Consider the following 25,931-nt stretch of genomic DNA (forward strand, 5'->3'; position numbering starts at 1 on the left):
TGGTTTTTTGGTCTCAATCAGTCATGGGCTCTGAGGCTGGGGTCAAGGTCTGGGCTGCCCAGTAGCCACAGTTAGAGGCTCAGTCGTGGTCCTGGTCAGTCGATCTCTATCCGAGTGACAGTGTCACAGCTGGCTCGTTATCACCCAGTCCCAGCTTCCAACCATACTCAGCTGTAGAGGAGAGCTTCAGAAACCCAGATCAGAGAGAACCAGTCTCACACCGGTAATCACCACATTGGTCCCTCTAGCCATAATCACCCAGTGTCCTCTGGCAATATGAAATCTCAGTCTGTAAATGCATCTTGAAGGAGGAAACCTGTCTGTCTTGTTCTCCACTGTTTTCCTGAATCCTAGCACAAAGCCAGGCACAAAGCCCCAGCTCAATAATATATTATGCATTTAATTAATGACTAATTCTTTATTAATTAATGGCTTCTATTTTGAAGCCTAGCCCTGTGTTGAGTGGTTGTATCAGTCAAGGTTCAACCAAACAGGAGGTATATAAGAGCTTTATTAGAAGGAACTGGCTTACATGATTGTGAGGGCTGCCTAGGTAAGTCCAAAATCTATAGGGCAGGCCACTTGAGATATGATTTCTAATCCTTGTGCTAACCCTAGTAAGCAGACTTAGTATTCCCAAAGTGCAGAAGAGAAAACTGAGGCTCAGAGAGGTTACGCAACCAGAGAGTGGCTGGCCAGGCTAGGATACAAACCAAGGTTTGACTGGTGACTGGCTGTTCTTGCTCCTGTGCTGCTGTTCCTTAGCTTGCCTGTCACACTTCCTCACTGACAGCTGGATATGCCAATCTGTCTCAGTCAAAAATCATCTCTTAGTGGTTACAGACTAGACTGGGCCCTGCAGTCATGGTTGATCACAATGAGCTGTGCAGGATTATCCAGAGATGGCCTCCATCAGTCACAGTCATGCGTGTCAATCTCAGTTTGTCATGTCAGTTCCATTTCCTGCATGAAGAAGCTCAGCTCCCTCCCATCCCTCCCCATTTCCAGTCTTAGGCGCTGAGCTCCTTGGTCTGTTTTCGGAGCTCCCTGTTCCAGCCAGACTCACCATCTTCTGAAACCTCAGCACATTGAACTATGGGCACAGGAGCCGTAGATGGTAGCCCAGGAATCCCACCTGGTGTGTTACATGTCCATCCAGATCAGGTTTCTTAACCTTTGTACTATTGAGATTTGGGGCTGCACAATTCTTTGTTGTAGGGCTGCTATCCTGTGTGTTGTAGGATGTTTAGCCGCATCCCTGTTCTCTACCCACTATATGCCAGTAGTACCCCTCAGTAGTGACAACCGAAAATATCTCCAGACATTGCTAAATGTTCCCTGGGGGACAAAATCACCTCCCCCCAGTTAAGAATCACTGATAGAAATGAATCAGCTGGGTTATTCCTAAGCAGCTTGGAGGCTGACCCTGTAATTACGAGAGGCAGAAACAGATCCAGGGTGTGTGGGAATCCAGTGTTTGCAAACCATGTCCTATTCCAGGACCCAAGGTGTGACAGATAACTAAAAGAAACCTACATAAAAATTCAGGGAAGGATTCACAAAACTCCTGGAAGCAATTGCCTCTGACAATGGACAGGAGTCTGGAGAGAGCCGAAGACTTGCTTTTCATTACCCAGCATTTTGTATCATTTAATGAATTACCTTTAAAAAGAAAAGGCATAGTATTTAGTGTTTGAAATTATAGGGAGGGCTTCCCTGGTGGTGCAGTGGTTAAGAATCCGCCTGCCAATGCAGGGGACATGGGTTCAATCCCTGGGCCAGGAAGATCCCACATGCCACAGAGCAACTAAGCCCGTGTGCCACAATTACTGAGCCCTCGAGCTGCAACTACTGAAGCCCACATGCCTAGAGCCTGTGCTTCGCAACAAGAGAAGCCACTGCAATGAGAAACCCACACACTGCAACAAAGAGTAGCCCCCGCTTGCCACAACCAGAAAGCCCGTGTGCAGCAACAAAGACCCAATGCAGCTAAAAATAAAGTAAATAAATAAAATTTTAAAAAAAGAAATTATAGGGAAACGCTCAGGATTTAGGTTTTTAAAAGTATTTAGAATGGCATGTACAAGGTGACTTCAACTTTGATAAAAATACACATATGTGAGATAAGACTGGCAGAAAATGCAGCAAGTAGTTAGCAGTGGTTCTGGTTTGTGAGATTTGGGGTAATAAAGAAAGGTGGTTTGGGGTGAGTTGTTTGGTAGAATGAAAGGAAAATGCTGATCCATGCACCTCATGTAGCCCAAGGGACACGTTTAGGTTTTACATGGATTTTTTTTTTTTATAAGAATGGATTAAAAAAAAATTATTTCTTTGGCTGTGCCAGGTCTTAGTTGTGGCATGCAGGATCTTTGGTTGTGGCATGCAAACTCCTAGTTGTGGCATGGGGGATCTAGTTCCCTGACCAGGGATTGAATCTGGGCCCCATGCATTGGGAGTGTGGAGTCTTAACTGCTGGACCACCAGGGAAGTCCAGGATAATGGTTTTAAATTTTTAATATTTTTTGCATTTAGTTTGATGAAGACTTCCTTCCTTCGGCAAATGACACTAGTTTTTCATTTGTGGAAGTAACATAGTTTCTTTTTTAAATAATTTTTTTAAACAGAGAGTCAATTTAAAGAAAAACGATGATAACATTGGGACAGGTGGCATGTACGGGGATATGACAACATACGTGAAGGGGATGGGCAAAGGCTGAAGCTGGGGTTTGCTGTATACATTATCCCCCCGGCTCCCATGGAGGGGGATGTAGGAAAAGACCCCAGTGTAGGTGCTCTTCTTTCAAGCGTGCCTCCACACACCAAGCCCCTCTGTGTCCTGGGCCCACATGCTTCCTGTTCCTGCTGCCCATAATGCTGTCACCCAAGTGCTTCACCTTACTGGATCTTTCTCTTCATTCAGCTCCAAAATCATGTCCTCAGGGAGGCCATAAGTGGCCACCTTATTTAAAGTGGTCTCCTTCAGTGACGATCCCCTTCCCCGGTGCATTTCCTTCCTGGTGCTGATCCCTCTGGAAGCGTCTCGCCTGTTTTGTTGTCAGTTTCCTCCACTAGCCTGTGAGCTCCCGGAGGGCAGGGGCTTTGTCTTATTTGTTGTTGTAACTGTAAGGCTGAAGCCAAGACCTGGACCACATTGGGGTCTGCAAATATTTGAATGAAAGTGTCGTAGATTGAATGAAAATGTTTCAGTTGGAATCTCTCCACCCCAGTTTTAGCCCTTCCCATAACTCCAACTCGTACTGGTAGCCAAGGTCAGAGAGAAAGAGAGAGAGAGAGAGAGGTGCCAAGGCAGCTTATGGTTCAGCATCAAACACATTTATTTCACTTTTATTGAGTATACAAGAACAGAGAGCACACGCATACAGCACGGAGCACTGAGGTGGGGAAGCTCGGGGACAAGAGAGGAGGGAGGGGTGTGAGTAAAAAGGACCAGGACAGCATCGCAGTTGGTTGGGAAGGTGCTTTTGGAAAAAAAAAAAAAGATATTTAGAGTGATGTTGCTCATGCAATTTCAGGCCAGTCTTGGAATGTGCTTGCAGGATTCAAAAACTGAAACAGGTCTTGGCACTTCCTATACCCTCAGATGGAAAAGATCCCAAAAAAGTAAAAGAAGGGAAAACAAAGATTTGTAGGCTGGCAGAGTGGACAAAGGCCATGGAGAGCATCCGCTTTATCCCGTTTATTTTGTAAGTGGGGAAAATGAGGTCCCCAAGTGGAGATGGGACTAGCTCAATGACATGTGCTGCGTTAGGCACTGAGCCAGGATGGCCACCCAGAACTCCTGACTGCCCTCCAGGACTTTTCCCACTATGCTACATGGTCTCCTGGGTGGAGAGGTGGCACAGAAAGGATGAGAAATGTAAAAAGGAAAAGTAGGTTGAAGACAGACAAGACAAACGTCTATATTCCCTATGAAGAGGAGGATGGGGAGGAAACAGTGCCCTGGATTTCAGCTTTGCAGCTTCCCTCCTCCCTGCCGGCACTGCCTGCCTCTCAGTGGAAGGAAGGTCAGCGCATCCGTGGGATGGAGAGCTCCACAAACCCCAGCTGGCCCACAAGCTAAGCCTGGTCACTTCTTCCCTGCTTTAAGCTGCACACGTAGGGTCTATAGGCAGGCGCAGACCCCAGAACAAATATTCTCCCTCTGAGGTATGTCCAGTGCACTCAGGACACCTGGTTCCTACAAAGACTGGATGCCTGAGCCAAACTCCAGGTGGCCCAGAGGGTGGAGCCACTCCAGCTCCTGGCCCAGAAAGAGTGGGGGCTCTCAGGCTGAGGAGGACAGGAAGGAGGTTCTGTGGCTTCTCTCCCAGGCCTGTAAAAAAGAACCTGGTGTATTCAAAGTGTGCTGTAGCTCTCAGGGGGAGCTGGAGCGGGCCATCAGCCTGCCCCAGAGGGGACGTGGCTGACTGTGCCAGCTGAGCCCGGGTGCAGGGCTCTCTCTGCCCTCTCTCCACCCCATTTTTGCCCACAGAGGCAAACGCTGTTCTGGTTTCTTGCCCTGCCTCAGGTCAGCACCAGTGAAGCAGCTCAGCATGTGTGTCACCAGGGTAACTGAAAAGCAAGCCCGGGCCCTTGCTGGGGCATCCCTGGGCGATGTCTGATAATTGGAGAGACTGTGGACATGCTCTCAGAGGGGTTGGAGAGTAAGGCTGGCTCAGGGGGCTTCCCAGGTCCCTCTGCTCCCCCCCACACGTTCTCCTTGAGCCTAACAATAGTGCCTGGCACAAGTGAGTGCTCAATAAATATGTGTTGAATGAATTTATCGACTGCTTTAGAAGCAGGATGGGGGAAGTGACTGAGAAATTAAAGGGCAGTGGGAACAAACTCCCTCAGAAGGGGCCTCATTGAGCTCAGGGAAGCAGCATGTGTCTGGAAAGCCTGGGAAAGCCCACGTGTGCCAGAGGGTCATGCCAAGCTTTCGATGGGATCTTCTCCGAGGGCTTCTGGGGTCTCAAGGCCACTTCTGGGACTCCAAGGGCACAGGCACAGAGCGCAGATGCTGACTGAAGGGGAGGTCTCCAAAGCCAGGGTCTTATACATAGATGGAGCCCCAGCAACCCCTCCTGTCCCCCTCAGCTTGTTCTGGGGCAGGCAAAGCCTTTGGGGGTTCAGTGTTGACCTATCAGGACCTGCCCTGTGTTCAGTCTCTACCATGGCTGCTTTGGCGCAGGCAGAAGAGAACGATTCAGACAGAATACAGGAGTGGTAAAGGAAAAGACTGAGCTGGGGGTGTTCAGACAGCCAGGTGGAAGCCACCATCTTCCGCAGTGGCCAGGGGCATCACCTCCCTCGGGATGGGAGTTAGCTGTCACAATGAGGTCAGGGAAAGGCAAGACATGTGGCCACAAAAAAAAAAAAAGAGAGAGAGAGAGAGAGAGAGACGATTGAGAACCAAGGCAAGCCTCCTGGGGGGACTGAGCCAGGGGACCTGGGCAGCAGCATCCTAACTCTGGACCCCATGCCTGAGCACAGTCCAGGCCCCCGGCTGCGACTGCCCAGGGGGACAAAGCATCTTGAACCACACCCTTGCCAAACCCCTGCCTCTCCATTTGGGGACCCCGCCCCTCCCCACCAATCCACCAATTACAAACACCACACACTGTATTTCTACACTGAACTGTCAGCTCCTACTGTGAGCGACTCACAGCCAGAGTCCAGGTCTCCCTGGCTGGGTCGGTTTGGTGAGATCTAGGAACCTTGGGATACATCAGTCACAGTCAGATAATTATAATTTTAAAATGTCAGCGTCATACTTACCAGCACTGTTTATTTTAATATGTTTCCTGTTATATGTAATATACATAACTTAAAAGCACATCCATACAAATCTCCTACAAGCTGCACCTTCATAATGAGAACCTATAAACATACAATGTCTACTTCACCTCCTGTGGCTTGGTTGCACGCTCTTGCTTTGCTTTGCTTTTTCTCGCTTCCAGTGAGAGTCATCTGCAGTGGCCCTCGGCAGGACCAGGACACAGGGTGAGGGGCGTGGGGTGGGGGAGAGGGAGGAGGGGACCCAGACAGAAGATGACGACAAGACGTGTGAGAGCTGAGGGGGAGGGGAGGCGGGAGAAAGGAAGGTGGATTTTGCAGCCCAGTGTCAAGACCCAAAAAATAAGAATCCAGTGTTCCTCCTCCTCCTTTCCGAGTGGGGAATTTTCTCTCTTTCTCAGAAAACGGTCGATGGGGTGTGTCTTGCTGCTGCAGCTTCTCTTGCTTGGCTGCAAAAGTGTTTCCCTTTGCATTCGAGTGGACAACAGACGCAGGAGAAGAAGAAACGGAATGCTCGTCCCCTGAATGGAACGTGTAGTACTCGGGTTGCATTGTACTTCTACAATCAGCGTGGTCTAGCTTGCCGTGGTTGTTCTGCAGGGCTTCAAAGGCGAGGTGGGATGGGGGTGGGCGGGGTGGGGTGGGGGAAGCAAGGGATTATTGTTGTTATAATTTTTTTTTCCTGAAAAATCCCACCAATTCTTCAATTTGTCTGCAAAGGACATGTAGGCGTTCAGATGTTGGTTGTTGCTGTTGGCCGAACGCTCGGCCAGCCCCGGCAGCAGTGCAAGGACGTGGTGTTTCCTGTATATATATCTATATCTATATATATCTATATATATATGCTTTTCCTTTCCCAGTCTCTCGTCAGGGACAGTACGTCGCCGCTGGGACGTCAGTGTTGAGTTGGAGAATCCAGAATGAAGGCCCCTTCTTTATGGTTCTCTGGCTTGGGTTGGACCAGAAACGCCAGCATCTCTTCACGGAGGTCAGGATTCCTGAAGCCAGAGGCATGGGGGGGTGGGGGGAGCAAAGGAAGAAGAGAACAAGAAGAGTGAGTAACTTTTGTCACTCATCTTTACATACATGGCAAGAGGTTGTTTTCACCGTCTTGAGCCTGTGCCCTTTACTATGACTCAGGAAGATGGAGTGACTTGTCCAAGGCCATACAGCTTGTAAGAAAGTGAATTGAGAACTGAACCCACCTCTGTCTGACTCTCTGACAAAGCCCAAGCATGTGTGCTGGGTTGTTTCCAGGCAGGCGATACCTTTCACCTTGCCTGGAAAATTGGTCCAAGTTTCTTTGAACACTGAAAGCTAAGATTATACTTGTTTCATTTTGTCTTCCTATCTGCTCTCAGTTCTAGGAAATGTTTGGCCGTGGTTGCAGATCTTTTTTTGTCTTTCCTTTCTGTTCGCCACAGCCTGCTGTGTCCTGGGGGTGAAACCCCAGAGAGTGGTGTTTAAGGAAAGAAACTGAAGTCTGGATTCCCACTCAGGTTTGACTCCAAACCTTAAGTGGTTAAGGGGCATGGGCTCAGAAATCAGACAATCTGAGTTCAAATCCCATTCCATGGTCTACTGGCTCTGTCATCCTGGGCAAATGTCCTAACCTCTTTAGACCTTAGTTGCTCCCTCTGTAAAATGGGTCCCACCTCATGAAGTTGTTGGGAGGATTCAAGGCAAGGCTCAGCATACAGCAAGTGCTAAGTAAATACTGACTGTTCTTATTATTGCTGCTGTTGTTAACTTAATCATGTACTATTTGATTTCATTGAGGGCAAGGGCTGTGTTTTACTTATTGTTGTCTTTCCAGGGCCCAATATCAGGCCTGACACACAGCAACTACCCCAAACTATTTAAAAGGTGGCATATCATCCCTGCCTTTTGCCACTTACATATGGTCAAGTGCTAATGGAGTTGTAGAAACTTGATCCTTCTCAGCTCATTTGACAGATGGGAAAACTGAGGTGCAGAGGGTTCAATGACTTAGCAAGTTGGTGACAGAAACAAGACTAGAACCCTAGGCTCCTGCCTTGGAATAGGTCAATCCCCACCTCCATTTAATTAAAAATTTGAAAGTAAGAAAGCTCTGGGAAGCTGGGTAGGTGCTGCCCTCTTGCTGGCAATGTTTGGGAGACAGATCCTGCCGGAAGGAGGTGGACCAGTGAGCAAAGGTGGAGCAGAAGCCATACAACTGGCCTGTGAGTTGCAGGGAGAAAAAAGAAAATTGTGTGAGATGGGCGTGATTTCACACTCACAGCAAGAACTTCAAGGACGAAGAACTTCATAAAGAAATCTACTGGAGCAGGGACAGGCATTCCTGGAGGATTCAGGGAGGGGAGATGAAGAGAGAGAAGATGAAGATTGGCAAGATGGACACCCACGTGGAAACAGGGCCGCGTGCACCAGGCTGGTGATAGAAGTTTAGGGTCTGACTTACTCAGGGCTCTCATCAATCCCTCAACATGGAAAAACTGTTGGGACAAGGAAGCAGGTTCTCATCGCTGAGATGCCACCTGGTTCATCACTGCTATGGACTGAATGTGTATGTCCCCCCAAAATTCACATGTTGAAGCCCTAACCCTCAAGGCGATGCCATTTGGAAGTGGGGCCTTTAGGAGGCGCTCATAAATGGGATGACTGCCCTTATAAAAAGAGACACAAGAGAGACAATTTCTCTGTCTGCTCTCCACCACATGAGGACACAGAGAAGATGGTGGTCTGCACACCAGAAGAGGGTCTCACCAGGAACCAGACTGGCCAGCACCTTGACCTTGGACTTTCCAGCCCCCCGTAACTGTGAGATACTAAGCATGTGTTGTTTAAGCCAGCCAGTCGATGGTGTTCTGTTATAGCAGCCTGAGTAGACTCTGACACTCATTGATGTTGTTTAATCATTACAGCAGCTCCAATTTATAGATTAACTCCATTTTGTAGATGAGGAAACTGAGGCCCAGGGAGGTTCCTCCGGGCACACTTTCTGGGCCCAAAGCTGGGTGTGTTCTTTCTACTCTATTCTGTTACTTTCTGAGGATATTTTCTTACTGTGCCGGCTTCACCTTAAGTGTGCTCATCGGTTAATAAAGTGCCTGCCCTATAACTCAGTGTAAACATGCTTCAGGGTTTGTGGGATATCTTCAAAAGCCCACAGACACTTCAGAAAGACCAGGGACATCTAAGCAATGTCGTATGATCATTTATTCTTCTGTTTATGACAGCAGAGTCCAAACGGGCAGCATTTTGTTAGCCTACTTTGTGTTAATAGTAATCATAGTGATCATTAACTTTTATCAAGCACTTACCATGTGCCAGGCACAGCACTTACTATGGAGGAGGTATGATCTCAGTAACCCTATGAGATAGATACTATGAACGGCCAGCGTGGTCAGGAGGTTAAGACCACAGCGCAGCTTTGGAGTCTAACAGATGTGGTTTGACTCTCTAACCAATGCATTGTGTTCCCAGCTCCAAACCTGCGAGCAAATCACCTAACGTCTCAGAGCTTCAGTTCCCTTCTTTGTAAAATGAACGAGCGGATGACAGCACTGTGGCTAGTGCACAGTCGGGTGCCTGGAACAGGGTAAGCCCTGAGCACTCCCTAAATCACAGCAACTGTTACTACGTCCCTGTCATCTTCATTTGGCTGCTGAGGAAACACAGGCTGAGAAGATGAAATCACTTGCTCAAAGTCGCACAGTTGTAGCGGGTAGGACTGAGATGCGAACCCAGGTCTGCAGGACTATCATCCTGGGTACCAAGCTGCATCCATCCATCAAAGCAACATCTTTCAAGCACTTTAAAAAGGAGTTTTCTAATTTAGAGAAGACTGCTCCCCCCAAAACTAGTGAGTCTGACTACATTAAGAGTCAGAGGTGGTTCCTACTTGGCGACAACTAACGGGAAAGCAGGTGGGCAGAAAAGGCAAGGGAGAAATTTTCGCTCTCCAGGGCAACCAAACAAGGTGACCTTTACAGAAGAATCCAAAAGAGAAGAGAGAGAGGGTGCGTGGTGACGCATGGGACAATGGCAGCAAAGAAAGAACACAAAGAGGGGCGAGGAGGAGGGAATGAGCCAGCAAAGGGAGCAGTGAGGCGGGCAGATGTGAAAGACTACAGGGGGCGGGCAGGATGTGGAGGCTGGGACAAGAGCTCCTAATGGCCAGGGAACACAGGCAGGCGGGAGCCTCGGGGGCTGGCTGGGATGCCCCAGGAAAGAGCAGGAGGAGTGAGACGGGGAATGGAGAAGCTAGGAAAGCAAATAAACAGCCAAAGGACTGTATATAATGGGAAGGGGGCTTGTCCCAGCCCTTCATTTTGCCAATGAGGAAACAGACCACGATGGTCACACAGCCGAGTCGGTAGGATGGCTGGGATTGGAGTCAGGTCCCGATTCCCAGCACAGAGTTCTTTGCATCAGTGGCTCCTACACCCGGCTGCACGTGGACTTCCTAAGGACCAACATATAAATAAAGACTCCCAGGTCCTGGCCCAGTGCTTCTAAGTCAGACTTTATGGCTATAGTTCTCTAGTATCTGTGTTCCCCAGGCGATACTGCCAGCTCGGCACCAGCTTGGCAAGTGACCTACACTCTACCACTCTCAGATCTGGGGGACAAAAAGCAACAATAGCTGGGCAACTGAGAGGACAGGAGTGACAGTTTACGTGAAAGTCTGAGGAAGGCTGGGAGGCGGGCTCTGCCCATGATCAGCTTACACATCTTCTAGACCAGTGCCGTCCAACAGAAACAGAGCCACAGGTGGAATTTAAAATTTTTTAGACAACAGGTAATCGACTTTCTAGACAATATTTTCTAAATTTTCTAGATATTTCCAGCTTTCTACAATTTTGCAGCTATATAGAAAATTTTAACTTCTAAATTAAAATTCTAATGTTTTAATTTACATTAAAAAAAGAGTAAAAAGAAACAGGTGAGATTAATTTTAATAATGTATTTTACTTAACCCAATATATCCAAACATTATCATAAAAATCTGGTGCATGTTTTACCCTTAAGGTAAATCTTATTTCAGATTAGCCAGTTTCAAGTGCTCAACAGCTACATGTGGCTAGTGGCTCCTACACTGCACAGCACAGAAAATCACTTCCATCACTGTGGAAAGGTCTGTCGGACAGCACTGGTCTAGACCCAGGCTGGCAGCCATTCAAAGCGGCAGGGAAATGTTTCTGAAAAGCGGTAGTAATCAAAGGATGAGAAAGAAACATTCCTGTATCTTTCCAGAAAACAATGGTTTTCTTCCTCAGGGAAGAGGCCTGAGACCTGCTGTTTGAGGGACCTTAGGAATGAATTTATCTTTCATTGAGGTATAACATGTGACGTGAGTAAAGTACACAAATCTAAGTGTGGAGCTTGACACATTTTATATATGTCCACCCCCACGCGACACCCCCAGTTCATGACGCCGACACGTCCAGCGCCCGAGAAGGTTCCCTTGTGGCTCTTCCCTGTCAACGCCACATCTCAGAAGGAACCGCTCTTCAGACTTTGATCACTGCTGATTAGTTTGGCCTGTTTTTGCACAGACTCACACTGTACGTACTTTTTGTGCCTGACTTATTTCACTCAGCTCAATGTCTGTGAGATTTGGTTATTACAGGTGTGATAAAATTCAGTAAATTTCTAGAGGGGCCAGAAGAACCCCTCCCCTAGCGTCCCCCAATTTCGGCTGCCAAGAGACCTCTCTGCTCCAGCACCATCTCATTCCTCTTATTCACCAAGCCACTGATAGCCCAAAAGGAAAGAGTAAGGATTGGGGTCCCTAAGATTCTCGCCCCAGGTAGCCTGATAAGGGTTTCCAATCTAGCAAGACAGATGGGATCAAGGGATCTGGTCACCATATTCCTCCTTGGCATCAACTATACTTCAATTAAAAAAAACATTGCTCCTTGGCAACATCCAGTGATGGAGACAGAGACTCAGAGACAGGAACGTGGCCCTGGCCTGGCAGGGCTTTTTCTGACTTCCAGCGTACAGGCAATGGCCAGTGAGTTTCCGTTTGTCTCCGTCTGCCCACCTCAGTACCCACTGTCAATCCTCTCTCCCCTTTTCTGACCATTTCTGGATTTACTTTTCTGGGTCTGGAGCCTGAAACCTCAAAGAAACCAAGGAACCAGTCTTCCTTCCCTTCCACACCCTAAGTTGTTGTATCTGGGGGACCTACCTCTCCCTTTTGAGCCCAGGAAGGCTGGGGGAGGGGGTCAAAGCTGTGCTGGGGACCAAGCCTCTTGGGGCGTTCTCAGGTGGAAACGCCCCTCGGAGGACCTTGTTCTCTCCTGCATCTCATGGCTGCTGGGCCCCACGAGCCTCACCTGTGGCTTCTTGTCCCTCTCCTCCGGGGATGGGTCTGTTTCTCTGTATACGACAGCTTTGGTTACCAGCATGTCAGGATGCTGCAGTTTGGCTTCCTTGATGGCCAAAGCCAGGGCCTGGAGGAAAAGAACAGCAAAGTGAGGAGCCAGAGCACACTGAACACAGCAGAGGCCACGGAGACCGACAGGCCCCTCAGTGCACAGCTGAGGCCCAGGAGTTAAAGGGAGAGGCCAGAGCTCAGGTCATCTGGCTCCTTCTGGCTCCCATTCAGTGCCCCTTCCTCGGGGGCTTCTCCTCTGGACAGGCTCAGCAGGAAGTGGACACCTCCGCTCACAAACGCAGCCGTCCATGGGTAACCCAACATGGAGGGCCTGGGGCCTGGGCAGGGCCATGGGAACCACACTCCCCATCCCCATACCTGGTCTTGATCGACATCTTCGTCCCCGGTGATGATGATCCGCTTCTCGATCCTCGTCTCAGAAAAGCCTCCTTTCACAGTCTGCAGAGGGAGAGGGAGGGAGGTCGGCCTTGGGTCCTGCTGGGGCAGCAGCCTCGATGGGGGACCAGTTCAAAGCAGCCTTCAAGGGCAAGGTTGGAACCAGCAGTCGCCTTCCTTCTCTCCTGGTTCCCTCAGTTTTTTCTTTTTCTGGTTTTGGGACTTCAGACTGCACATCTCGCCTGGCTGCCACCCTCCCCCAACCCTGCCCCGCAACTATCAAGCTGCCCCCTCCAGCTCTTCCAAGCCCAGCTCAAATGCTGTCACCCTGACCCTGGTGAGCGATCCTCTCACCTTCCTGCCTCGGTACTCCCTGAGCGGAGAGTTCGTATCTCTCACGGTTCTGGGCCTCTCCGCCTTGCGCGGACCTTGGGTGTGTGACCTGGCCTTGCTCGCTAGGCTGGGGCCGGTGAGGGCAGGGGATGTACTTTATTCATCTCTGGACCCCCTCCTCCCCCGCTCACCTGTCCAGCCTGACCAGGACAGGTGCTAAATGCGGATTTGTTGAATGAGCACATGAATGAAATGTGAATGGTGACAAGGTTCTACTTTAAACAACTTCAGACAATACTGGAAAACTGCACTGGTGACGCTTATACATATGCTGATAACCGCCACTGCTTCCTGAAGCGGTGGGGTTCAGGTGCAAGCCCAGCAGTAGAAGATGGGGCAGGGCCTAATTGCTTGGCATATGAAAGGCGGGTGGTGGCTGAGGAAGGCCCCAGCTGGAGTCAGGAGTAGACAGAAAGAAGAGGGGCTCCCAGTTGGCAGGGCCAGGAGGGACTTTGGGAAGAGGAGCCATCTGAGCTGTATGCGGTGGGGTGTGTGATGGAAAACCTTCCCATAAAGCTCCAGTGAAGTCATCATTGCTCACTGATGCTTTTGGTAAGAGTGGGTGCTTTCTGGGGACTTCGCTGCGTGGGCGCAGCAGGGCTGGGACAGTCTGCGCTCATCAAGGGTCAGCGCTGCCTTCCAGACTCCTTCTTCGATGCTTGAGCAGAATTTCCAACTCATCCTGGCTCCCTGGCCTCTCTCCTCCAGGCCTCCATTCCTGCCCTGGGTCCCCTCCTGCCTTCCTTCTGGCCACTCAGGCATGGACACGTTGGCCAGCCTGTCCTCAGCTCTCTGTCCTCATGGGCTGAGTCACAGCTGACGCACTGGGAACGTCTCCCTCCTCTGGCCCTGTCTCTTCCTCCCCACACCCTGCGCCAGGCTCTCCATCCCTAGTCTCTCCATAACGCTCTTCTGTCTCCCACCTGCCTGCACATCCTGGTGGACATCAGCTCCTTTCCGTAAACCCCTTTTCACTGGGTCACTCCCCATTTTAAAAACCTTGATGGCTTTCTAATGGTTCTCAGACTCAGACCCTTCATTGTCACATTTGTCCTGAGATTTGTCTTGTCTCTATTCTGCTTCCCCTACCTCCAGTCCAAGCTAATTTCCCAGTTAAGGCCCCTACATGCTGCTTCTTCCTGACAGAGGCCGCTTGTCCTGTTTCCCCGCACATATTCCTGACAGCCCCTGCAGCAGCCTTCACCCCAGAGGCCAGCGTGAGGTTGATGCTAACATTTGCTCAGTGAGTGAATAACAAACACACGGTTTCTGCACCCATCTTCCCTGTGGCTTAGAACATCTGCATCTTCCCTCATGAGTCCTCCCTGGCTTTCCAAGACCCTATACAAACCCCACTTTTTTTCCAGAAGACCCTTCCTCATTCTTTGAGCCTTCCTTAAATCGCTCCCCTCTAAATCCCTCCAGCACTTAAGATCTACAGGGCACAAACGCCACGGTTCACAATTTCTTCCCAGGAGATGGTCTCATCCCCCCAGCCTGGCCGTCAACACTCAAGGACAGGTCAGTGCCTAGGACGACCCTTAGCACAGAACAAGGCGCGCAGCACTCCAGAAACTGGGAACACCTCAAATCTTCTCTGTCCACATTACAAGGCAGAGCCATGTCAGTGACCTTCCCGAGCCCCACAGCCAGGTTGGGGGCATGCGACATCCTGCTGCTACTCACTTTGGTAACATGGGTGGTGGTGGAGGTGGAGAGGGTTTCCGCGGTGGCGCCGTAGGTGCTGGTGAGGACATCTTTCCCGATGATCTGCGGAATATAACCGCCCCCCACCCAGGGGTCAGGTGAGGATGCTGGGCTCTGCAGGATGGGGCCGGAGGTGGGGTAAACCAAGGGAGGAGTGGGGGGGGGGGGTCCCATGAAGGTGAAGTTTGGGAGCCAAGATGCTTTGAGCCACTGAGTATAAGAACTCAGGAATACTGGAATCTTCAGAATGCGAGACCCATGAAATTCTCAAACCTTGGAATGTAAGATTCCTAGAACCTGAGATTCCTGAGGTCCAGAATCCTAACAAGACCCTAGAATTTAGGAATCCCGGCATCTTAGAAGAACGAACAGAGGGATCCAAGGTGGAAACAGAGCCTCCCCAATCCCCCACCCTGTCAGGGCCAGGAACGTGCTCTCTCCAGGACCAGATGATGAAAACCACAGATCTGGAGAACACAGGAGCTGCAAAGAGACCTCATGGTGACAGACTCGGGCTGTTGAGGCAGCCACCAACAGAGCTGGGTTCAGCAAGGAGAGCAGATGCAAAAGAGGTGTCACAGCACAGGCACCACCAAGGGGAGGGGCCACCTCACCCCACACTGCCACTGCCCTATGTGTGTGTGTGTGTGTGTGTGTGTGTGTGTGTGTGTGTGTGTGGCAGGGGAGCAATGGATGAGACTCTCGTGGGGACCAGGGAGCCCTGTGGGCATCTGAATGTGATGCCGTTTCCTGGTGCTGCACTTACAGGGGCGGCCTCCCAGACTCAATGGACCTGTGTCCACATTCTCTGCACGGAGTCCCCTAGCCTGGGCTGGCCCTGCCCACTTACCGGAGAAAGAGAACGGATTTCCGTGGCCACCGTCTGTGGGCCTGGGATCATGGCAGCTGCCCCCTTCCCGGACTTGAGATTGTTCTCCTGGGGAAACAATAGTGCTCAGAGGGCCAGGTCTCAGGTGGGCGGGCCCCCAGGCTGGCCAGAGCACGTGGCCATGCAGCTCTCAGGGCCACAAGGTTGAATAGTGTCGTCAGAGGCAGAGAGCTGAAGGCATCGTTCATTCCCGTCTTCTCTTGTTCATCCCTTGCCCGCTTGCTCACACACACGCTTACACACTTACTCACCCACTCATTCAACAAACATTTACTGAGTGCCTGGCATTAGGGACACAGTGGTGAACAAGACGTGGTGTTGCCCCCTGGAAGCACTAACAAAGGGGTCGAGGCATCCAGGTTCTGGTCCTGGCCCTGCCACGTGACCCGGACGAAGTCACTTCCGTTCTACGGGCCTCACGGATTCACCTGCATAAAGGGACCCCTGTAGTGCGGGTTCATCAGTGGTAACGAACGTCCCATTCTGGTGGGGGATGTTGATAAGGGGGTGGGGGTGGGAGGCCATGTGTGTGCCAGGGCAGGGGGTCTATAGGAAATCTCTGGACCTTCCTCTCAATTTTGCTTTGAACTTAAAACTGCTCTAAAAAACCAAAGTCTTAAAAATTTTTTTAAAGGGGGACCCCAGTCCCACTCTCACAGAGACATGATGAAGCTAACAGAAGAGAAACGGCTTTACAAACAGAAATCCGTCAGGTAGATATAGGAGTACAGGCTGGCTACTAACAACATACTAACTAGTGTTTTCTGAGTACTCGCTACGTGCTAGGTATTGTGCTAAGGATGCATGATCTCACTTAAGCCTCTGAACAACCACAGGAAATTGTTTTAATATTCCTGTTTTGCAGCTGAGAAGCTGGAAGGTCAGAGAATGTTAAGTGGCTTGTACAAGCATCCCTGAAAGCAAGTGATAGAGCCTGGACTTAGACCCAAGTTGGTCAGACTCCAAATTCAGCGCACTCCCTCTGCCATGCCACTCTGCCCTTGGAACTCTTACCCTTGAGCAGCTCTCCTGGTCCTACCTTGGAGCCTACCTGTTAGATATTCCTGGAGTTGGCCCTGGACTTACCGGCTCACATCTGGAAGGGGCCCAGCTGCTGGCCTCTACCTCCCACTTCCTGCACCATTTCAGGGCTCAGTCTTGCCTGTCCAGCGGCCCAGAGCTGTGCCCGTTCTGCAGCTCCCCGGCGGGCTGAGCCCTGGGCCTGGTCTGCGCAGGGTTCTAGATCTGGACCTCTGCCCGCCAGGGGATGGGTGAGGGCAGAAGCCCTCGGCTGAGGCTGTCAGTGACCTGGTTACCTGGCATTCCATCCACAAGGCACTTTCTCAGAGGGAATCCCAGAATGTGGCCCAGCAGCAGGCCTTAAAAGGGCAGCCTTCTGGGCTCAGCGCTTCCTTTCTCCCAGCGTAGGAAACAGCCACTAGCCCCTTTGAATCTACTCTCCCTCCAGGCCTTTCTCTCCTCGAGCTTCTTCTTCTTCTTCCACTGATCCCTCTTTCCCCACAAAGCCGCACCTCCACCTTCACGCGGATGGGGACACAGGGGGTTCCAGACAAGGTGCCAGCTGCTCTAAGCCAGTCCCCTCTCCCGCCTCCAGAAGGGGCAGCCCCTCTCCCTGGGCCACACCTAAAGCTACACCACATCTCCCCGTCCCCTCACCCCTGCCCACTCTTCCTCGGACTCAGGGCTCTCCTCCTTGCTGCCCTCTCTCTGGGCCTCCTCAGCCACTCAAGGCTTCCACCGCCCCTACCTCTTTATCTGCAGCTCAGATCTTTCTTGAACCCTAGACCTTTAAAACCAATTGCCTCCTAGGCACTTTCCCCTGGAAATGTCCCACAAGCGCCTCAGACTCATCAGACCCCCAATGGCGTTCACTGCCCCCCCCACCCCTGACACATACCTGCCGCTAAGGAGCACCCCCCTCCGTGCTCCTTGTTTGTATTAGTGCTTCTCAGACTTGAGGGGTGTCACCAGGAGGGCTTGTGAAAACAGAGACCCCTGGGCCCTGCCCTGCAGCTTCTGAGTCAATAGGTTTAGGGTGGGGCCTGAGAATTCCTTTCTAACAGGTTCCCAGGACCTTGTTCTGAGAAGCAGCCCATCTTTCCTGCTATCATAGGAACATTCTATCAGTGACCAAATCCTGTGTTTTCCTCCCTCCAGGCACCCTTAACCCTGTCCCCCTGGTCAGGCTCCACCTCCTCGCACCCTGGCCCTGCCCCAGCCCCAGTCCCTGCCGGCTCTTTCGGTCTCTCCCAGTGGAATGTGGGCTCAGAGATGTTGTCTGTCTCTCTCAGAGCTGGAGTCACAGCGCCTGGCAAACTACTTCACACATCGTGGGTGTTCAATAAATATTTGCTGAAGGAAGGAAGGAGGGAAGGAGGGAGGAGGGAAAGGAAGGAAGGAGAAAAAAAAAGGGACCCGTGCCACCAGGGGGAGGAATTTTTACTCCAGTCATGTTCCACACAGGTTGCTAGAGTAATCTCTTCTTTTTTTGTTGCACCACAGGGCATGTGGGATCTTAGTTTCCTGACCAGGGATCGAATCCGTGCCCACTGAAGCACAGAGTCTTAACCACTGAACCACCAGGGAAGTCCCTGGAGTAATCTTTCTAAAACACGGAAACATATTTGATGACATCACGCCCCTACTTAAAAACTGAAGTGATTCTCCACGGTCTCCAGGATGAAGTTTGAACTTCACACGTGACATTTGAGGCCCTTTATGCCCTGGCCAGCCTTCCTTTCCAGCCTCTTCTCCCCCTGCTCCCCATCCACACCCTTGGCACCTCGCTTCACTGGCCACTTCCTTTCCCTAAAGGCTGTGCTCCTTCACCTCCTTGCCCTTACACCTGCTGTCCCTACAGCCTAGGAGACCTGCTCTCATGACTGCACCCTAACTTATCCTTCAAGAATAGCTCAGATGTTCTTGCCTAGAGAAAGGCATCCCTGGCTCCTACGTATGGTATCACACCGTTCCAAAGAGGCAGGAAAAGATAATGGCAGCTCACGTTTACAGACCACTCATAATGTGCCAAGCACTCTATGGAGGCCTTTGCATGGATTGTCTTAGTTTAACCTCACATCAACCCTTTGGGGGATACGCTATTATTTCCCCTCTCCCCATTTTCCAGAAGTGGAAACTGAGGTCGGGAAAGGTTCGGGTAACTTGCCCAAGGTCCTCCAGCCAGGAAGTGGGAGAGCTGGGCCTTGTTCACCACGGTGTGCCTACGACCCAAACACAAGGGCACAACTCATTAGATGTGCCCGTGATTGTTATTCGGACAAATGAGTTCTAACAGGCAGTATCTTTTCTTCAACTCTATATCCCCACACTGGGCAGCGTAGAGGTTAAGAAATGTTTTTACAACAAACGGATGGATGGATGGATGGATGATAAATGAATGATGTGACTGACTGCCTGCTCACCACGGGACGAATTTACATTTAGCCCGGTAAGCTTCCTGATGCCACGTGGTGAAGGTGTGAGGGGAGAGGAGGAACTGAGTGACCGGGGAAAAGTGTGCAAGCTGGTAACTGGTCTGGGCTTATTTCTCTCAAAATCTTTGTTTACTCAAAACCTTCCGGCTGGGTAGCCTAAATTAATGGAGTTTTCTTCCTTTGAGTATATCAGGGGTTTGGCAAAGAGAAAGCATTTAAAACCAATGTCCCACAGCTCAAGACAGATCCAGTTCAGCACTGATACCTGCTCAGCCCCGGGCCCAACCCCAGCCCTGCGCAGTTGCTGTGCACAGCAGTCAGGATGAGGGAGCAGAGCAGAGGGGTTGAGGTGGACAGTGGGGCTTCTGGAATCAGAATGCCTAGGTTTGACCTGGCTCTACCACGTATTGCTTGTGTGACCTTGGGTAAGTCACTTTACCTCTCTGAACTTCATTTTCCTCATCTGTAAAGGGTGGAGAAAAAAGAGCATCCACTTCACAGCTCTTGTTTTACCCCATGAGCGCACTGCATGGTACCATAACCTGTGGCCGAACGCTAGCTGTGCTGTGTCATCAGAAGAATCTGATGTTACTGGACTCTCTTAAGGGCCCATGAACCAGGCAGAATGGGGAGTATTGCCATTTTACAGATGAGGACACCTAAGGCCAAGGACTTTCCTTCATGGGTCAGACAGCAAATAGACAGCAAAACCACAAGGTCCCTCAGGAGACAGTCCCAAATCCTGAGCTTCCAGCTTAGGTTCACCGCACACCATCTACTGACCAAGGCAAGGAAGCACCTGGGGCACCTGCAGCTGCCAGGAGGGTGGACCTCACCCAGGAAGGGCTTTCAGGCATAGTCCTCTTGTGTTGCTGATAGTCAATTAATCAGATAGTACCGTCCTCTCTTTATCCCTGCCGCAACTGAGATGGTCCAGGTGACTGAGACTCAGGGATACCACCTCCCACATTATTCAGTTTGCAAACCTGAGGTCTGACTGCATGTCCTGTGGCAACTGTGTGCCAGATAATAAAAGTCTGAGTGTGTGTCCGGCGCCTGATGCAGTGAGGGCGGATGAGGACTTCCCGCCACAGCTGGCGAGGTTAGCTTGTTATCTGGCTGTTTAAGGGGCAAGGGGGCTGGTCAGAGAGGGAGGTCTCTGGTCCTACTTACCATGGTGGTTGATATGGTCTCCGTGGTGATGGAGGGAGTAGTTGTTATGAACTCCTTCCCCCCTGGGGCAGTCCCATCAACCTGTCGGCCAGAGGAAGAGTTGTTAGAGAGGGAGAGTGTGTGTGTGCCAGATACGCCCACAGCATCTGCCACCTGGGCTCGTGGCACCCCCAGGTACCAAGTGACAGGCTGTGTGAGCAAACGGGCACTTGGGGAGGGGAGATGTCCACACACCGACTGAACTACAGAGGGGCCTCACAGGTCCTCCAGCTCATTCCACTCCTCTTATTTCACAAAGGGAAAATGATCCCAGATAATTTGATACAGTCTATCCAAATTTCAGTGCCTGTATTCTTTGACCAAGGGAGCCCCTTGCTAGGGATTCACCCTTTGGGTATAAACTTTGAAAATTTCGCCAGGAAGTCTGAACAGAAAAGTTCAGTGTTGCACTCAACCTTAACAGCAAAAGACAAAAACAATCACAGGTCCACTGATGGGAGATAAACGCATGATGAACCAGGATCCACTCCTAAGTGAGACTAAGGAGAGTGAGGTGGGGCCACATCTGCCAACAAGGAGGGATCTTCAAGCTAAGTATTAAGGAAAAAGGTAAAGTGTAAAAGAGAACAACCTCTTTTATGTAAAAAATTTAAATATCTAGAGATGTAAGTACATGTGTTCATATATGCATACATTTTTTTGCCCCTGGGAGGAATCACAAGAAAAAATTTCATTTTGTTCTGTTTGAGTTTCACAACTGTGAATCTTTTGTTGTTCTTTTGTTTTGACGTCAATAAGGGTTACTGAGCTGTGGAATTTGGGGCCATTTTTAGTTTTCTTTATATTTCTCTGTAGAAAAAAACAAAACGAACACATGTTACTAAAATAAAATAGATCAGAGAGGGAACAGGTTGCCCAGGGTCACACAGTTTGTCAGAACTCAAAGAGTCTTGATGGTTACACTAGCTGCCTCATAAACCTCTATGTATGTTATAAAAATGGGAGAAAAAAATTCTGGAAACTACAGAGTTCCCTCATTGTGTAGATTTACATATTACTTTAGTTCTTGAGACAAAGACTGGTCTCCAGGGCAAGAAAGCCCCCTGCACTGCAGTTCCTTTGGCCAGAAAGAACTAAGAGGGCATCTATCAGACCCTCAGTCTCCATTTTCAAAGCTTAAAAACCACAAAAGGAATTTAGGAAATGCACTGTAAGTAGTGCACCTGTGCCTATTTACAAGAGCTTCTCCAGAGTACTGAGTATGTTTCATCTTGCCAAGACAAATGACATTTATTTATTTATTTATTTATCTATCTTATTGGCTGTGTTGGGTCTTTTTTGCTGTGCGCGGGCTTTCCTTTTAGTTGCGGTGAGTAGGGGCTGCTCTTCATTGTGGTGCGCGGGCTCCTCATTGCTGTGGCTTCTCATTGTGGAGCACGGGCTCTAGGCGCGTGGGCTTCAGTAGCTGCAGCACATGGGCTCAATAGTTGTGGCTCATGGGCTCTAAAGCACAGGCTCAATGGTTGTGGTGCACGGGCTTAGTTGCTCTGCGGCATGTGGTATCTTCCTGGAGCAGGGATCGAACCCGTGTCCCCTGCATTGGCAGGTGGATTCTCAACCACTGCGCCACGAGGGAAGCCCACAAATGACTTTTTATCTTTTTTTCAGTTTGATCATTTTGTCAACCTGATGTGGAACCCCTCATGCACACACAAAAATGACCCAATATGAGCTGCTCTGACCAAAGCTGAATTGGGATCTCTCTCTTCTCCCACAGCAGGCCCTGGGATGTCTCAAGAAACCTCTCCCAGTCCTTCAAGCGATCTGAAAGCCATGGTCTAATCCACTACTGGCTAGTCCTTAAAACAGGAAGATGAGGGAGACATGACCACCCCCATTTTACAGACAGGAAAATTGAGGCTTTAAGAGGTATAGTCTGCCCAGGATAATAACCTGTCCCACCACCCACCCCCAGGGCTCAGGGAGGACAGTGAAGCTCAGAAGAGCATCAGGGTTAAAAATGGTGGCTCCGGGGGAGCCAAGGTGGCAAGGGTTGGATAAGGGGCTTGGCCATGGTGGGGACCCCACCCTCAAATGCCCAGTACCTATGCTCAGGGTGCACTGGAAGGCAGAGATTACCTGGGAGGTGTCCACAGTGGCGACTCGGGTCTGCAGTACAGCCTCCGGCTCGATCTTCTTCCTGATGGCCAGGCTGCTGACAGTCATGGTTTCTGTTTTCACGGGCTGCAGGGAGACGAGGGAGGAACACTCTGTATCTCAAGTGCCAGCATGACTCCCGCTCACAGGCAACTGTGAGCAGCTTGTCTCCCCCCGCTGCTGCTGGCCAAGTCTCCGGAGGGGGATGCAGGCCAGGGCCAAAGAGACGTGGTGTGATGTCACAGACAAACAGCCCGAGAGGGGAGCCAGAACCACCAGCAGCACCGAGACAGGCTGTGGATGATGCTGCCACCATATAACGTCATGCTGGGTTTCAGGCTATCATTAAGAGAACATTCACTATTCAATTAACATGCTCTGTCCCGGGCCCCACACTCAACATTTTCTTTATATATTATACATAGTCCTGAATGACTTCAATGTTTATGCCACCACCCTCCAGCTGCTTTATTTGAACTGTTGTAACAAGTGAAGTGGGCTTGTGGAAGGCCAGGATGAACCAAGGAGCACATGGGGTCCACTCAGGTTTGGCCTGAGTGACTGGATCATCTGATCTTTTTTTTTTTAATGATGTAAAAAAAAAAAATCTCTGGATTTTATATTCAGAGTTCTGATTTTTAAATCAAGGTCAAAGTAAACACATCTGCTAGCCAGATTTGGCCCAGGGCCACCAGTTTACAACCTCTACTCTAGAAGTCTTATGTTAAATGATCAGTTTCTTCTGAGTCCTCCATCAAACCTAGTTCATGGCTATACACACAGCAGGTACTAACACATGTGAGCTGAATGAATGAATGAAAGTTAGCTTGTCATCGGGTTGGGAGGGTGGTAAGCAGGGGATTCTTCTAGATGGCTGTAACTTGGAGATCTAGCCATTCATTCAATTAATCATTATTAGTACCCGGTATGTACAAGCTTAGTGGAGCTGCCACCTGGTAGGAAAGCAGAGCTGTGAGCCAGTAACCTGACTAGCTGGGATAACACTGGGAGCAGAAGCACTGCAGAGCAAGGGAGCCAAGCTGGGAGCAGCACTTCTGCCCAGGGTGGTCAGGAAAGCATTTGCTGGGTAAGTGGTGGTATCTGAACTTGGTCCTGGAAGACAAGCTTGCAAGGCAGAGGATGGAAGGAAACACTTTCTCCACAAGGTACAGCATGGAATGAAAGCCCAGAGTAGATGAGCTCCTATTTCAATACCTGCAACGTGGGGGAAAGGAGAGTGTGGTGGGAGGTAGCTGGGGCTGGAAGAGATGGGAGAGCACAGGAAGAGCGTGACGAAAGATCCCCTGAAAGAAGGACAGGGAGCAGAGAGGCCCAGACACAGTCTACTCTGCGTCCCCCTCAGCGATAACGTCTCCTTTTCTCTAGGAGTTTCCACTGCTACCCCAAGACCCCAGGCAACGGGGAGAGCAGCCGGGCCAGGATCAGAAAACACCATCTGCTTTCAGAGCAGGCCACAGGCGCCCCCGTGAGTTCACAAGCACACGGTCTCTGCAGGTGCCATGCAACACAGGCAGGGGGAGGAGTCGAGTAGGACCAGACTGCCTGGCATCACTTGACCTCAGGCAAGAGATGGGGTCACAGGGTTAAAGCGCCCAGGAGTGCACGTTAGGGGTGAACCGAGCTGCCGAACATGCGAACACAGAACCATGCTGTTCTGCGGAGAGGCAGTCATGCAACACGGAACAGAGCTTCAAGCTGGTGGCTCAGTCTTCTCACACATGGCCCAGGGCCCTCGAACATGCAGTGCCCGGTGGGCCCGGGTCCCGATGATGCTCCACTGTACCTCGAACTGGGGCATATCCGGGGTGGAGCAGGCCCCTCGGTCCGGGCTGTCCTCAATGCCCCCAGACTCGTCATCCTGGCTGGGGCCCCGTTTGTTGAGATCCCGGGAGAACACCAGGCCCTCGGTTTCTGAGTCGCTTTTGTCTCGGTCGAGCTCAGGCAGGCTGCGGGAGAAGTCTTCGAAGGCGCTGCCGTGGTAGTCACCGATGACCGTGAAGTCGACCTCGGCCTCCAGGCTGGACGTGGAGCTGACCGTGATGCTGGAGCACTTACGCTCAATGGCCAGGTGGTTGTCCTTCAAGAACACCGCGTCCCTCTCCTGGTCCTGGTCTTCGTCTCCCGTGTCACTCTCTGGGGCCCTGGGCCGTGGAGGTTTGACTTTCTCCTCGGAGCCCTCCCTCAGCCCTGCTCTCTATGGCCAGATAAAATCAAAGGAATGGGGGTGTGGGATGGGGAGGGGGAGAGAGAGAAAGAGAGAAATCAAGACGGTGAATGACAGAAGAAATCTTGGGGCCATTCGACACCCCAAATGGAAGAGCAGGTCAGGAAAAGAAAAACACCCCCGGAAAGGTTCTTTGACACGATGATAGGCTTAAAAAAAAAAAAAGAAAAGAAAAAGAAAAACTTCTCAAGAGCAAGGACTCTCCTTTCCGAGGGTCTCCCGCTGACGGCAAAAGCAAGGACAAAGCAAACATCCTGCCAGTGGGTCCTGGACAGGAGGCCCCATCCAAGGTTTGGATCTGGGAGCTTATCAGAAGCGGCACTGCGCACAAGGCAGGGATGGGAGCCCGGACCCCAGGCCCATCCGTGCAGGCGGACATCAAGGACGCGAAAACCAAAGGAGGGAGACCCAGGGATCCAGGGACACCCAGGACGGGGAGGCAGAGAGGCTGGAGCCAAGAGCTTTGAGGAGCAAAGAGGAAGCCAACACAGTTTGTCAATTCCACTGAGTCTCTGTGGGAGGGGTCAGCATCGTCTAGAGGGAGGAGCAACACGGGGGAATTCCGGGGAGCTGGGTGCTGCATCGCTTCACCCCTGAGCTCCGTGGGTGGAGGTTCTGGTCCCATCAGTGTAATTGACAACAGCAGGCCAAGGAAGTGCTGGCGCGGGACCAGCAACTCTTGTCCGACTTACATACCTCTCAACTGGCCTGTCAGGGATTAAACACCACACACACATTTTTGGCTGTTTTATGACATTCTTTTTTGAGACCAATCTAACACCCACCAAATATTTTTAAAGTACTTGGCTTCAGGTTCTAGAGACTCAGTACGCTTAGCGATTCGCTTGCTAGACCAGCCTCCATTCAGCCAGTCTCTGGAAGGTTGAGAGGTGTGAGGACACATTCCAGACAAGCCAGAGTTGAGCTGCCACGAGAGGCTCTGCCAGAGCAGGTGGGGATCTAGGGCAGCGATGCACCCCAGCCAGGTGAAGATGACCGGGTCGTCAGGGCACTGAGGGGCTGCAGAGACCTGAGGGCCTGAGGGGCTGGCGAATCTCAGGTGCCCCCCCTTCCCCGGGGGGTTCGCTGCTAAGCTGGTGACGTGCTTCTCTTGCCTGACCGCATCTCCGAGTTTGTTCTGGATTAGAGAAGACAGTTAGTCTTAAGGAGGCAGAAAGGAACTTGGCACTGGGACCGAGAGGGAGCCAGAAGTGAAGGATGGAAACCTCTGGACTGTCAGCTTCCCCAAGGCAGGAGCACCAGGGAAGGGAAGGGATGAAGAAAGATCGTTGGACAAGCCAAGCAAAACGGTAGGAACCCAGCAGGTGGGGGCAGCAAGGCAAAGCGAGT

At 50.8% G+C, this 25,931-nt stretch overlaps 1 protein-coding gene across 5 annotated transcripts in view; it reads right to left on the reverse strand.

Annotated features, from left to right (window-relative positions):
• Positions 1–3,325: 3,325 nt before the first annotated feature.
• EPB41L1 (erythrocyte membrane protein band 4.1 like 1) overlaps positions 3,326–25,931 on the reverse strand; it is a 125,337-nt gene continuing 102,731 nt past the window's right edge. For 2 of the 5 annotated variants that reach the window (XM_057701609.1, XM_057701608.1), the window contains exons 16-23: positions 24,141–24,551; positions 22,319–22,423; positions 20,180–20,260; positions 15,513–15,599; positions 14,642–14,725; positions 12,545–12,625; positions 12,126–12,242; positions 3,326–6,794 (exon numbers count right to left, since the gene is read on the reverse strand). In XM_057701609.1, coding sequence (XP_057557592.1) covers positions 6,786–6,794; positions 12,126–12,242; positions 12,545–12,625; positions 14,642–14,725; positions 15,513–15,599; positions 20,180–20,260; positions 22,319–22,423; positions 24,141–24,551 — 975 coding nt within the window. In that variant the 3' untranslated portion in view covers positions 3,326–6,785. Of the gene's footprint in view, positions 6,795–12,125; positions 12,243–12,544; positions 12,626–14,641; positions 14,726–15,512; positions 15,600–20,179; positions 20,261–22,318; positions 22,424–24,140; positions 24,552–25,611; positions 25,720–25,931 lie in introns of all 5 variants that reach the window. The other 3 variants (XM_057701607.1, XM_057701611.1, XM_057701612.1) reach the window with 3 other exon arrangements.

This window comes from Hippopotamus amphibius, chromosome 12 (genome assembly GCF_030028045.1).
Source record: "Hippopotamus amphibius kiboko isolate mHipAmp2 chromosome 12, mHipAmp2.hap2, whole genome shotgun sequence".
NCBI classification, from domain to species: domain Eukaryota; kingdom Metazoa; phylum Chordata; class Mammalia; order Artiodactyla; family Hippopotamidae; genus Hippopotamus; species Hippopotamus amphibius.